At 39.7% G+C, this 14,792-nt stretch overlaps 1 protein-coding gene across 4 annotated transcripts in view; it reads right to left on the bottom strand.

The window, feature by feature from the left end:
* The window catches only part of SASH1 (SAM and SH3 domain containing 1), an 868,162-nt gene that overhangs the window by 165,523 nt on the left and 687,847 nt on the right, over positions 1-14,792 (bottom strand). The window contains exon 1 of one of the 4 annotated variants that reach the window (XM_084625148.1): positions 5,709-6,801. The exons of 2 other annotated variants lie outside the window; for them this stretch is intronic. In XM_084625148.1, the coding sequence (XP_084481274.1) occupies positions 5,709-5,804 (96 nt within the window). In that variant the 5' untranslated portion in view covers positions 5,805-6,801. Of the gene's footprint in view, positions 1-5,708; positions 6,802-14,792 lie in introns of those variants that run through there. One more of the 4 variants, XM_084625150.1, reaches the window with a different exon arrangement.

The raw sequence follows: 14,792 nt of genomic DNA, 5'->3' as shown, positions 1-14,792 counted from the left end.
GACCCAGGAAAGCGCACTTGGGAATTCCTTCCTGTGGGGTACCCTCAAGCTTTCACACACACACACCCCGGGGAAGCACTGAGAAAGAAAACAATGGAAATGAGATGTTGCCACCAGCTAAACAACATGTGCACAAACCTCTTAGGACACAAAAATCCAATCCTGTTCTTAAAATGGTAAATTTTATTAAAAACAAAAAGAAAAAATACATCTGGAAACTCAGGCTATGGCTAGATTTAAAAAAAAAAAATGAAAAAAAAAACCCTTACAAAGATTAAGCATCAAGAATAACTTCTTGAGGTGCAGCTTAAAGGTTACAAGCTAAACAAAAGCATTTGAGGTTAGCACAGAGAAGTCCACAAGCCATAAAGAAATAAAAAGAGATAAACCTAATTGCGTCTTTCTAGACACTTCCTGATCTACTTACATATCTGGGGTTTTAAATGAGTAGTTTCTAGGTATGATCTGATGATTTTTCATACCTGGCCCAAAGTTTCTTACAGTATTGCTGCTCTCCTCCCTCCTTCCGGAGAACCGCCACAGACAAAGGGGAAGTTTTTTCCCCAATTTTAAAAAGTTCTAGCCTTCCCATTGGCTCTTTTGGTCAGGTGCCCACTCCCTTCCTTTTACATATGCAGGGAAACTTTTTTACCCTTTACAGGTAAAGCAAGTAGAGAACAACTACTAAGAAGGATTTTATAGCTAACTGGATGGCTGGATGGCCATAAAAGGGAGCAATCTCCCCCACCCCTTTCATTTATCACAGTCAATTTTAATTCATTTATATGAAAAATTATATTCTAATCCAACAGTCATGTTCTGCAAGATAGCAAAACCACATATGTCCCACATCAAAAGATATGTCAGGTCTGTTTTGTTCATCCTTAGCCTTGGCACCTGTGATTTGCTTTAAAAACCCACTCTAAAGTAGAAGCTACAATGAAAACACTTTGCATCTAAGGATCTCACAGCAATTTACAAAGACAATTAAGTAGTAGTATCCCCATTTTACAGATGGGGAAAATAAGCTTAGAGATCACAGCACCCATTTTCAAAAGTGTTCTCTACTTTTGAGTTCATCCATTTTTGAGTGTTGAACTTGAGACATCCCGGCATCTTATTTTCAGCAGCGCTGGGCATCTGCAATTCCAGTTGAAGTCAGTAGCCTCGGTGTCTCAAGCTGGGCACCCAAAAATTGAGGCACTCCAAATAGTAGACTTTTTGGAAATGTCAGCCTAAATTTGCATGCCTTGTTTAAAGTTCTAGCAAGCCAGTGACAGAGTCAGGAATAGAATCCAGAGAGCAGATCTTCAGATGGAATAAATTGCCATTGATGGACCTATGATAAGTTACACTAGCTGAGGATTTGCACCCAGGCCTTCTGACCCCCAGGACCTTGGTTTAACAACACCGGACTCCTTTATTTACAATACACTGGATAATACTAATGTAATTAGAAATAATAGTAGCCAAAGAATTATCTCTTTTATGTTTAAAGATCTTTATTATTACTTTGATAAGAAATTAAACCTAATTGTTGAAAACTGTATGGAGCATTGTACTAAGAGCCTAGATTATGCATGCAAATGGCAGAGTTTCAGATGCAAATATAAGCTGATTTTATTCCCCACAATACAGATAAACTGTTCTCTTTCGTTGGCAACTGTTCGCTACCTTTAAAATTCTCTGGATAGAAGTTAAGTTTCTTGTGCTCACTTATCATTGATTCGCCAGCCTTGAAACCAGGAACTTGCTAACACTTTGAAACAATGAACTGAAAGGTCATCTAGTTTCATTGTAGCTCATACAAGTACCTCTGTATCCTTTGCTAAGATCTTGTCCTTTCAATAGGAAGAGTCCTCAGTGAGCCATAGCCACTCTCTTTGAATTAAATCCTTGCTCCATTGAAATTAATGGAAGTTTCAGCATCGAAATTAGTGGGGCCAGGATTTTACCCCACATATCCACTACAGCAGCAGTACCTTAAGGGAAGAAACCTACTTGTAACACAAAGAACTATGCTATTTAGGATGCCATCTTCTTCACTATATTAATGCCATTAGGCCCTGCCCTAAAAGTACAGCTATAGAACAATCAAATCTATACATGTACCTATGCAATATCACTAACTTTGACATCAGATCAAAGGCCTCACTGACAAACACATTCAGGATCTTACCAACAGGGTGGATTTTCACTACGAAGTAAGTCTTTCATTCAGTTTGCTCTGTCCACATAGTATGTTTGATTCAAATACTATACACCTTGGAACAGGTCCCTAAAATGGTACTGCATACAGTGACACAGAGAGTTGCCAAGGTATAGACAGATCACTCATTTCAATCTTGCTCTGAAAATCCCAGATGAATTTCACACCATCAATTGCTGATTTGAGACTTTGAACTATTAATTAGCCAGTGCTCTCCAACATGCTTTCAACTATAATTGTGCTACCTAGTGCATTGTATCATCATAAACTGCTCCAAGGTGCTAATGCTACTGTCATTATAGTAACCGCAATAAGGGAGAGAGAGAGAGGGAGGGACTTTCACTTCTCCGTCTCACTACTTAAAACTTCTCTCTCGCTCACTTTTCCCACATTATATTCTCCATCGCCCCCCAAATCTATATCAATTCCATACTCTTTTCTAACTGAACCCCAGTTACACTAATGCCCATCCACTCAGTCAGCTTGGACATTTCAAAAGGCAATCTAATTGCCAGGGGACTATACCTACTAGTCAAAGACCAGTTCAAGAGATGAGGGCTTTATTTCCTAGGTAATGCCCAGGTGAGATGCCAACCCTGATTCAGCTGCTGAAAAAGGGACACTTCTGACTATGGCACTGCCCTAGATCCTGTTTGAAGATCTGGCTCTCCCACAGACTTCCATCAAGTAAATGTCTGATAAATTTTAAACCTTCCCAACTGCTTGCGGCTGCTGGAAAAAAGGAGGAGCACCTTCTCTCTGTTCCCTTCCTGACCTAATGCCTTCTGGCTACTGCATGGGTGTATGGGTCACTGCCATTTTAACTTCTCCCTAGTCTTGAGGCTGCTGAGATGGGGATGTCTACACGACTACTCCTTTCTTAGCTTTCAGGCTGTTGCAAGGGCAGTTGCTTAGCCATTCTACCACCACACCAATTTCTATTTTGGAGTCCTCCTCTCCAGTAAATTGGTCTAGTGCCTGCATCTGCTATAGCTCATAGCTCTCCCCTAGCAGCAGAATGAAACTGACAAAACGCCGGTAAGTATTTACTCTGTTCCACTTGCTAAAGGTATGAGCAACAACAGAAGCACTAGAGTCTGTAGACCCAGGACGACAGCAGTGAATCACTTTATGCTCCATTCATATTTAGAATGTTTTACTTTGCAACAATAGGGGCTAGAAACTTATTGATTAAAATAAAATCTTAAATTCTAAAGAAAACTGAAGGTCTTCATTCATTCACTCTCCCCACCGGTGAGTACATTTTCAAGACCCAGTGCAAGAACCTATTTTAAAGTATTTGCAATCCTGTTTGTAATATTCAGAGCTACAGCAGGAAGAGAGTTATGCTGGATAACTATTGTGGCTAATGCAATCAGCAGCTACTTAGTTACCAAATATCTCTCTCCTGCCATGTGGACTTATAATATGGACATTTTGTTTTAGATTAGTTTTCCCAGAAAAACAATAGGATGGATTTATTTCCCATGGAAGAAAATAGAATGTGCAGCCAGAAAAAAAACTTGTCCACAACTTGACATCACCCCAAACGATTTGATCTCAGAAAATCATAACTTTTCCCCTATTAAACTTCACCATGCTGTACAGTAGTTTTGGCCACCTTCTACACCCTTCTCTAAGACATCCAATAACCCTTTGCTTTCAGTAAATGCAGAACTTGAAACCTGCCAGAAAGAGAGAGAAAGAAGCTGTTCATAAAGTACTAACTGTGTACTCCCTACACAAACTGGCAAAACTGACTCTGCTTACATTCATACACTAAAGTCATTAACAGAGAAATAGTGAATGGAGCCAGGTGCTACTAAACTGATTTGCCATTTGAATGAGGATTTCTTTGGGGAAAGGAAATAAGGAGATATTTTTTAAACATCCCCTTTAGAATTAAAGTAGTTCATATGGAAAAGTCTTGTAGCATAGCAAATAGCAGCCTTTTTCTTAAATTCTAAAAAGCTTTAGACTGGAAGTCTATTGGTTTTTTCCCTATTAAGTTCTATAGAACTTTTCATAAGCAATTTGTCATGATATTCCTCGATGCTTATGATGAATGATAAAAAACCCCAACATTCTTTATGGTTATTTGCTTTCAACATTCAGTATAGAGGGTTCTCCTGTTAATTACCAGATTCCTATATTTACAAAAATTTGCCAGCTATGAACATGTACGTAATATTACTATTTGGTATTTACTAAGAGGCAATTGTCTATGCTAATTATTACCTGTCACCTAAAATAATTATTCTTCAAGCAGTGCAAGTCACAATAATAAAAAGAAAATTACAGAACGAATGACTTACTCTGTAGCCCACTTCTCTCTAGAAGTAGTACAGAAATAGTGGTTAAAGTAATTAAATTCAGAGCATGTACAGTGTAGCTGTAGAATTTTGATCTACTGTAGCTGTTGAATAAATTGAACCTCAGGGTGGGAGGAGAGGACACTAATGTAAGAATAGTAGAAAGAAATATTTAATTCACAGCATATTTCATAAACAATTGTCTTATTTTAATAATTAAAAATTAACATTTCAAGAATCCAAACACGGCATTACTCCTTGGCACAATCTAAGCAGCAATTTCTAAAGCACAACTTTGTTCCAACCTTATAGCAGTCTACAGAGTGTGCTGTGTTACTTATTCACTGAAAACCACACACTGCAAATTTTGATCTATTTAAAAAAAAAAAAATCTAGCTCCCCAGAGTTGAACCAAGTTTGACATAGTGAGAACTGAAACTCATGCACAGAGTTTTTAAAAGTTTCAATAGTTGAAACTAGTCCCAGTTACTTATATTGTCAAATATGGTACAGACCAATATAAAACAGTAAGTTCATCACCAAACTGAAAAGGCATTTTTCTAGACATGGAACACTTAAAATCTTTGTTAAATCAATAGCAAATTGCAAAGCAACTCTTAAAATGGTGCTCAGTATTATGTTCTTGGAGATAATATATTCACAAAGTGCCAACTGCTAAAGATGAAAAGAGATATATTATTGCTAACTATATTCCAAAATTTTGATTATAATGGTCATCCAAGAAACAGTTTTTCTCAGCATGAAAATTTTCCAGGGATAGAAAAAAGAAAAGCTAATCCACAAAATGTCTTAAGGCAAAAATGAAACAGGATGATGAAGCCGGATATAATGAGAACTGATAACACTGTTCAAATTTGCAGCAGGTACTGTACAAAGTGCAATATATTGGTAAGGGTTTACCACTTGTGCACAACCTTGAAAAAAATCTCACTCATCTCTGATTATTCAACAAGAAAATGGTTACTTTACAGGAAAATCAATCTAAATTTTTATTCCACATTTTTCAAGCAATCCCACCAATTTCCCTTCTTAGTTTTGCAGCACACTTAAAAAAAAAAAAAAGTAAACAGCACAACAGAATAGCTGCTTTGGGTACAATACACAGTGATTCAGATCTCTCATCTTCTTACTTATTTCCCTTTCCTTCCCTTCCCCCAGCAACTCACCAGTATTCCCATTACATCCGTCCACAGTTTGGAGAACGCATCAGACATCATGCTGTCTGGCTGGGGTTCGGGGCAGGCTGCTTGTTCCTCCTCCATGACTAGATGGATTCCCTGCCTCAGTAGAGCTTAATACTGGTTCCCAACAACAACTTTCTGTCAAAGGGATGACTCTTCAACACACCACACACCAACAACAAACACTTCCCCAGTCCTTCTGAACAGCTTCACGATGCCTTCTCATCTGATCTCTGCTACCAGCCAAATCACTGCTTCCCAAAATAAATCTTCAAGGGCAAGGGGGGTGGGGGCAGAAGTCTTCTCCAGGTCAGCTGCCAGACCCTGCTCAGCCAGAGCTTTCCCCTAGGGTCTGTCCTCTCTTAGCTGATGGATCCAGGAGCTGTACACAGCTGACATTCCTTCCAAAACTTTTCTGGTAGAGCTGCAGCAACAGGGTAGCAGAAGGTAAATCTGCGCCACAGTTTCACCGCGGGGGCTCTCGTAAGCTTAAAAGCAAAGGATTAATTGTAAAATCTTCCTTCTAACAATCAGACAAACATCCATGTAAAAGCGAGTCCCTTAGAGAGTGAGCTTGTGAGGCACCTCGAGCAGAATAGGTGCCTACGATTTCTTTTCAGCGCCTAGATAACTTTCTAGTACCCCTGTCTTCCAAATGAGCTCTCCCAGCTTCACATGACTGCTCACTCCCCCAGCTAAAGAAAGCTTTTAGCAACAAAAGGTACTCTGATGTCAGGCTCTTTGCATGGAAATGAGCCACAGGCAGGAGAACAAATCGCCTGTTGAAAGAGCAGCCGTGCTGAAGCCTCTGGCGTTCACAAGTTTCGAGTCACCAAAGCAATTCACTTAAAACATTCTCCGTCACACACAGGAAGCCACCTAAAGCGGTCTTCACACTAGCTCAGCCTCCCCAGGACTTCGCGTCCCAGGATCCCCACCTTTTCCAGGAACGCCAGCCTAACTCCGCCTTCATTCCTGCAGAACAACAAGCGCTGGAAACTTGGTCCGCCCTGAGGCTGAGCGTGAGGGTTGTTTTATTCGGTGCGGGTGTGTTGGTGGTGTGGTGTGTCGTGTCGGGTTTGCTATGGCGCTTTTCTCACACGCAGACACATACCCAGCTTGGGAACCATTCGGCATCCGACTAGCAAACTGATGACTTCAGAGGAACAGTGACTTTTATTTTAAAGTGTAAAAAACTTCTGTAAAAATTGCAACCTTTAGCTGATAGGGACACGACCATGTGGATTATGTTATTGCTAAACATTCCAGCAACAGATATTTTTAGTTAACTATTAGACCCCCACTATTTTTCTTTTTCAAAAGGGGTGGTCTGTCATTGATTAGGTTTTATAAGGCAAGCTTCCCTGAGGGCAAGGTTATGGAAATATTTCTTTGCCTTGTGTTTCTTATTTAGTTTTGTTTTTTCCCCACCTGATGATGAATTGCAATAACCAACAATTACATATGGTGATCACTCTTTTGGGGAAGTGGTTGATTGTATATGCACTTAAATACATTTGTTTGTGAAAGTGTAGTCAATAAAATCATGACAAATAAATATGACTTTGACAGTACTTCTAGAGAAATAGCTGTCTGAATGATGGTAGACTCTACACAGGTTATGGGAGGTGGGGGGGAGAGAATTTATAGTATTTTGCTCAGGACAGAGCAAATCCCAGGCCTACAATTCCAAACCCCACCCACAAATTTAGAAGAGCTGGATATCTGCTAAAATGATCAGCAGTGATATAGTTTAAATTTAATGTGATTGGTCACCCTTAGGCTTTAAAAAATGAATAACCACACCTCAAAAAGCTGTTTCAAGCTACCATTAATCTGGCATTAATAGGGCCATCCAAAATGTATGTATGTTAAACCTTCATACCACAGTCACACAACCTCAAGCATCCAAAAATCATGAATCAGGCACCCAAACATCATTTCATGTAAAAATATAATGCTTTTGGAATCTTTTCATATATCTTCTATTTTTTTAAAATGTATAGGGTACACTCATCTCGTCACTACCAAGAGGCCTAGAATTTTTTTTTTAAACAAAAGACTGAGCTTCTCAATTCATCACTTGACTCCAGGAGCTGGAGCTTTAGGAAAGTACCAAATATTGTGAGAGTTGGCAACAGGGATTCAACACCAGCCTATATAAACTTATTATTAATTTATGGTTTCATCTCAAGACATTCTTACTTAAAGATGCCATGTTCCAAGAGCTGCAATGACAAAGGCATGACAAACTGTCACTCCCCACTCTCACAGAGCATCTTTCCCCCCACACTCAGAGTCACCCCAGTGGTAATGCTCCTCATTGTCTTTGAGCAGTGAGACCCAATGGAATTTTGCAGCACTTTACAGGGACCAGTTGTATCACGAATATGGGAGTTCTAGGGCAAGCTGAAGGACAGATCTACAGCAGTGAGTCTGGCTGCTTACAGTTTGGGTTCTTGATTAGTTTTTCCTGCATGCTGTATCTTAGGCTAATTGATTTCCAGTTATCTAACATGTAAATGCAAAATAGTTAACCAGCATTGAAACAGAAAGAAAACTGTAGTCTAGACCTTCCCCCCCATCATCTGCATAATCAGCCAATAGCTGCAAGATCCCAGAACTCAATTATCTCATCAGCTGTCTGTGTGCCTGCGACATCCACTGATGTCAGTGGGACTTGTGCACACACAACTGAGGACTGTTCAACTCCAGGAGCACTGACTTTTCACAAACCAACAAGAATCCCCTACCATTCCCAGTGCACACCTGACTATAAGTCAGACTTGAAAACATGCCAGGAATAGTACTCTATTGTAAGGAAAAACTCACATGTATGTTCATAAACACACACACACACACACCCGGGTGCTCAAAAAGAGCATATGCACAAACCCTTTAGTCATGAGGCTAAAGGGTCAAATTCCTTTTGCACCAAAGTAGTATCTGTCATCTCTCTGTGGTGTCACACCCATTTACTCAATCGTAGTAACAGGCACAAAGTTAAACATTCAAAGTTTAATTATATGCAAAAATAATTCTTTCAAAACAATTTCTTTATTTTCCCTTAACTTTTTAAAATTTTAATTTAAACAATATGGAGTATACTTTTGGCTTCAGGATCCTTTAGCAATTTCTCTGTACTAACTGCTTCAGTTACAGGATCCTGATACTACCCGCCAGTGCAAAGTATACTCTGCTTAGCATCCTAAAAGGCCTGTATCTGAAGGCAGGATTGAACCCTAGATGCACAGAGTGGGTGATGTAAATTAATGTGAGGCAGTATATTGGGACTGATTTGTGTCTCACTAATTTTCCACAGGCACAACTCCATTGATTTCAAAGGAGTTACTCCAGATTTACACAGATACAAGTGGCAGGAGAGAGTCAGGCCCATTATGATAAGCTATTTTCACATCACACAATTATATATATTGTTAAAAGCTTATGATTCAAAAGTACCAATCGCTAATTAGATGATTCCGTCAGGTCTTGCACATTTTATAAATCAGACCATCCAACAATACTGACTTGTTTTTCTTTCAAAATATATTTGTAATTCAGGCCACATACTCTGCTAAACTTATGCGCTGCTGTAGAGATCAGAAATCACTAACTGTTTCAGAGGTTTAGCTGTCAGCTTCAACTATTATTGCTAATTTTATGATTATCGCTAGAGCAGCAGACTAATGCCCTCAACACAAACCAAAAGGGGTTTGAGCTGTATAATTCAATTAGTGGAAAGCAGTTATGGAGATTGTTTTATTTTGATAAAAGTCTGAAAGCTCCACATTAAACAATATCCATCATTTTCTCAGTGATCTGAATCCCTCCAGACTAAAGAATAAAAACGGGGAGGGGGGAAACGGGGGAAGAGAGAGAGAGATGCCCCTGAAAATTACTCTAGTAATCTTTCAACAGTTAGTGCTATATACACCTACCACCAATTTAAAACACTGTCAAGGCTGGGGGCGGGGGGGGGGGGGGGGGTCTAAGACTTCAGTTAGGAGAGGCAAAATGCAGTGACCCTCACTTTGCATCACTCATTGTAGAAGGAAAAGAAATCTAAACATGGCTGTAATATTCACTCTGAGCTTTTCTGGAAAGATACATGTTGAGTCATAAGGAGAAAGGAAAGGATCATATCCCTTTTCCTGCACGCAGAGATATCTGAAATTGTCTCATGTCCTGTCCAGTCCACCCTCCCACCCCACAATTAGGGCTGACATGACACTTCCTAAGCACTTGAGCTCTACGGTAAAGTCTCTTTCAATGCAGATACTGACTTGGTGATCTCCAGCATGAGAAGCACAAGTCAGTTTTATAATCCTACTTTTGTTTCCTCACATCATCGAATTTCCTGTCCAGTGTCACACTTTTCCAGTCTTACGGGACAACTAACTTTGTTTGTGTTTATTTTCTCTCACACACAGTACCTGGTTATTTAAGTTTGTTTGAACTTCCATTACACAGCATTTAAACAATTAAATTCAATAACGAACAAATAATATTTTGCTCTTCTATCACTCCTTTTTCAAAATGGTAATTAACTCTCGGAGCACAGCTCTCTGTGCATTAACTAAGAATCCGAATTAACTTTACAGATGGGTAACTAAGGAAGAGTGAGTTGCCCAACATCACTCAGCAAGTTAGTGGAAGAGCTGTGAATAGCACCCAGGTCTCTCACTTCCCAATCCTGTGTCCCAAGGAGTAGGTACACTCCCTCCCTTATTGCTGTATTACGGTTGCTAGGTGGTGGCTTGGGTTACAGCAGAACCCTTTTACATTCTAATTCCTCAAACAAACAAGGCAGTTTCTTCAACTTCTGAGTAGGTCACAAGTGAAAATGAGTTTTGATCTCATCCCAATTCTGATCATAAAACTGCCCAATGATTTGGGACAATTCAGCACAACTGGGAGCCTTATATTTCAGAGAGGCCCAGCGCTGGAGCAAATGGTACTGAGGACTGCAATAGCAGGTGGGGGGAAATGTAGGAGGAGATGCTTGAGACAAATCTGCACACAATGGTTGCCCACACTGTGCCTGGAACAAGCCTGTGGTACACACACCCTTCTTTTGCATGACCGAGTCACACATTTTTAAACAAACATCACGACTCCTCTAAAAGATGTTTATTGCACCTCCCTTTAGAGGATAAAAAAACAAGTCTTCTTCCTAAAAATTCTAGGTTCTCCTCAGGATTAAAATTTGTATTAAATAAATCTTTGCACAAGTGTCATAGAAAATCAGACACTTTATTACACCAAAAATTATCTAATTCCCACCCATTACAAGAGAAACATCTGAGCTACCTGTGACAAAATAGCTGGATAAAGTCTGCTGGTAAAAGTGTCACTCTGCTCTTCTTTTAATGGGTGAACTTGTAAGTAACGTCAACTTATTTTAAATGGATGGGTTGAACAATTTCTCTTAAAAAAACAGAGCGCTTCCTGTGTCCTTAAGGGATACATAATCCTCTCCTGAACAACATACAAAGCAATTCAGTACAGCTCAGAGCCTGACAAGATAAAATGCAATGAATTACCTTCGAAACAATGAATATGTTGTCATTCTAAAGATACATGGATAGACACTGCTGAGAACTTGACTTTTAGTCAAAAATGGATTCAGGGAAGATCCATGGACCTGCACCTCCAGACCCTGTGCTCCACAAGGGATGTGGGGAATGCTGCAGCAGCAGCACCAGTGGGATCAGGGGAATCCACAGAAAGTGAATCCAGTCATCAGTATGGTACAAAAACAGATGTCTGGTGCATTTATCCAAGTAAATACAGAATTAGGGGAACAAATTAAAATTCAGTGTACGCAAACCAGTAACCTTTCCAGTACAAAACAAACTGATAGCTCAGTGTCTGGCTGCAGACCAGACATTTACCTACGGTAACTTTCTCCACCACTGGGACCTCTTTTCCCGCCCCCCACGGTCACTTCCTGCTAGTGTAATTCTCTGCCAATTGCTTTGTCTACTGGATAAGTTGACCAGGCAAGGAAAGAGTCCCAAACACACAGGCTACCAGTTCCTTAGAGGGAAGAAGCCCATTTCTTCTCCTCTCACCTTTTAAAAAAAGGCTGTATATGGTCCTAGCCCAACTGTCCCTTTAATAGCTTCCTGGCTGCCCCTCTGGCTGCCAGGTCAGACCAAACCAGGGGCATCTTCAGCTGTTTCAGGATATGCCCCTGGCCAGCTGACCCCGGCACCACCCAGCAGGCTTGGACAAGTAAATTAAGATGGAATTTATGGAAGATAGCAGCAGCTATGCCGCAGGAGACCAGAGTGTATTGTAACAGCATTCCCAGCCCCAAGCATTCAAAGATCAGTCAGGCACCAAGAAATCATGGAATTGGCTTAACGACGAGATTTTAAAAATAATATATGTTGGATTCTCTCTCTTTGGTTTATGGTTTCTGAGCCTTTAAGGTGCATTTGGGTCACATTTTCAAGCTTTTCTTTGGAACAATAAGGGCCAGATTTATTTATTTTTTTAAATGAAAGCTGAGATTCTCACATCCTCACTTGCCTCCAGGAGTTGTCGCTTTAAGTAAAACATCAGAACTTGTGATGAGATCATGAGCATTTGCAACACACTGACAAATATTATGAAGATCCATCTGTGGCTATAATAAAAATATTGGGCCTGACTCTCCATTGCCTTGGATCCTGTGTAGTCATTTCCACTTGTGTTATAAGTTGGTGTAAAATGCTATCAAATCCGAATCCTCCACTCGTAATGCTGGTAGTATTAGCACTTTAAAACCCACTTTACACTCACTGGCAACACAACGTGAAAGGCAGTGGAGAACCAAGTCCAATATGTAATGTTTATTTTTAACTATACCCTACTTAGACTATCAAAGAGCTACCAGAAATTTATCCTCTTTAAAAATTTCAGTGGGCAAACCAGACAGAGCCCTGACCTCTCCACACACAAACCTGGACCACTGGAGAAACGAGAAAGACTATTTTGCTATCCTAAATCTGGTGAGGCTGTAGCAGACACATATCATTTCTGTAACCTATTTGAAATAGAGAATTGGAGGGGGAGTAATTTAGAAGAGCAGCTGCTTTGAGTTAGGGAAACTCAGCTGGAAGGTAAAGGTGCCTGTCAAACTGTAATTAAAAGTGACGAGAAGCCTTCTACCACAAACTGCAGCTTTTAAACACCAGCCAATCCACTTTCAAGATTTGAGAGAGAGACAGACAGACATAGTGACGACAGGCATAAGCACCACTCAGAATGTGTCTCCCAGCTATTCTCTCAATTCATATTTTGGAAAGTCTGTGAACAGAAGGATTATTTTGATCACAGTGGTGTGAGTGGGAAGGATTTATTCTATACAACCTGACCAACTGCAACAATAATGATACAGCAGCCCTTGAGGGCAGTAAGCTAGCTATGCTGGGCTCAGTTCTCAAGTTTTGCAAGGAAATCATTGTGCCCAAACATTAGGTGTATCGTGCTGCTATCTGTCTCTCCCTGAGAAAACAATGCAAAGGTTGCAATAATCAGGCAAGTCAGTTTGAAGATGGTCATACAGGTTTCTGCATAGTTGTCTGTGTGTTCTACAGCAAACATATGCTTATTGAAAAGTAATTTGATATTGTGATTTTTAAAGGTTATTAGTACACACAGTGTTTAGTGACATTCTGACATAAGTGGAGAGAAGTGATTTATGAGGATGAAATAAAGGATATAAGTAAATATTGCTTGATTACATGAAAAGTAGGGGGTTTGGAAAGGATGCAATAATCATCCACCAGTAAGATGAACACCAAGGGGGAAATAAAACACAATAATAATAAATACTTTGCTCATATATAGCATTTTTCAGCAGATCTCATAGCACTCTAAAAAGTAGAATGGTTTAGGATAGTTCAAGAAGGTGTAACTCAGAACACAGCAACAAAACAGATGGTCTCAAAGCTTTGGATATTGCAATTAGGACATTACTGTGTATGCAAAAGCTATTTTTGGTCATTTTTAGTGGTTTCAAAAATCTGTTATCATTGGTCTCTCACCCAGGATCTGTGCAGCTAGTCTAATGGTAATTAAGAAACCCGTCTTCACAGGAAAGGAATATGGAAAACAGTACCAATGACTCTTCATACCATGGATCCTGATTGCAAGCCAGATTTCCACCTGAAGCTATGAGAAGGAAGAAAAAACAGTATTTAAAGTATCTAGAATAGCCTCTGTTCAAAGGTGGCATATAAAGGCACATGATGGTATGATGTTCTGTAAATGTTTTATTGGCTCTCATTTTGGTGACCTATATTACCCATGAGTGGCAAAGCCTGGATTTGTTACGTGGCAAGCCTAAACTCATGGAAAATAAAATCTTTATTGTGTATTATATATTTACATGTAATGTTTGTGCATATGAAGAACAATGAAGCCTTCATTAAGATATCTCAACGAGGCTACAGCCTACCTTAATTAACCTCTTAAAAGTACCCTCCAAATTTTGTTCCATAACACTTCCTAGGTAATGTTTTACTTAAAGATATAGGCCTCCTCTATTAGGAAATTACCACTGCTGGTTCCTTGGGGAGTTACTTGAAACAGCTTTCAATATATCAAAAGTAATTTAAGCTGATACTTTCATTTGTCTGTACTTGCCCAGCTGTTTTTTCATGTTTGCCTGTAACTAGAAGGGAATGCAATCAAGAATTTCAAGGAGACCTAACAGTCCAATGCTCCCTACTGCATACACTGCTATAATAATCATGTCAAATGTATCTGGCAGTTTGGAAAAAATGATGATATTTAAAATATTTTAGTGTCTGTTTCCCAAGACAATTATAATGGACTGGAAGGGGGCATTATTTTAATAACTGGAGCTGATTTGTTTTGGGTGGATGCACGAGAGGGAGCTAAAACAAAAGACTCCAAATAGGATTTTCATGTTTGACTGTTCTGTGTCATGTGTTCAGGACAGACTGCAAACCTCTTTCTTACAGTGATGAATAGATATGCACACAAGCAGTAGTCCACTGGTGTCAATGGGACCGTTCACAGTGCCTAAAGTTAAACACATGCCTGAGTCTT

The sequence above is a fragment of the Lepidochelys olivacea genome, assembly GCF_965140295.1.
Source record: "Lepidochelys olivacea isolate rLepOli2 genome assembly, chromosome: 3".
NCBI classification, from domain to species: Eukaryota; Metazoa; Chordata; order Testudines; family Cheloniidae; genus Lepidochelys; species Lepidochelys olivacea.
The sequence above is the reverse complement of the archived record's forward strand: the minus strand, read 5'-3'. Positions and strand labels throughout refer to the sequence as shown.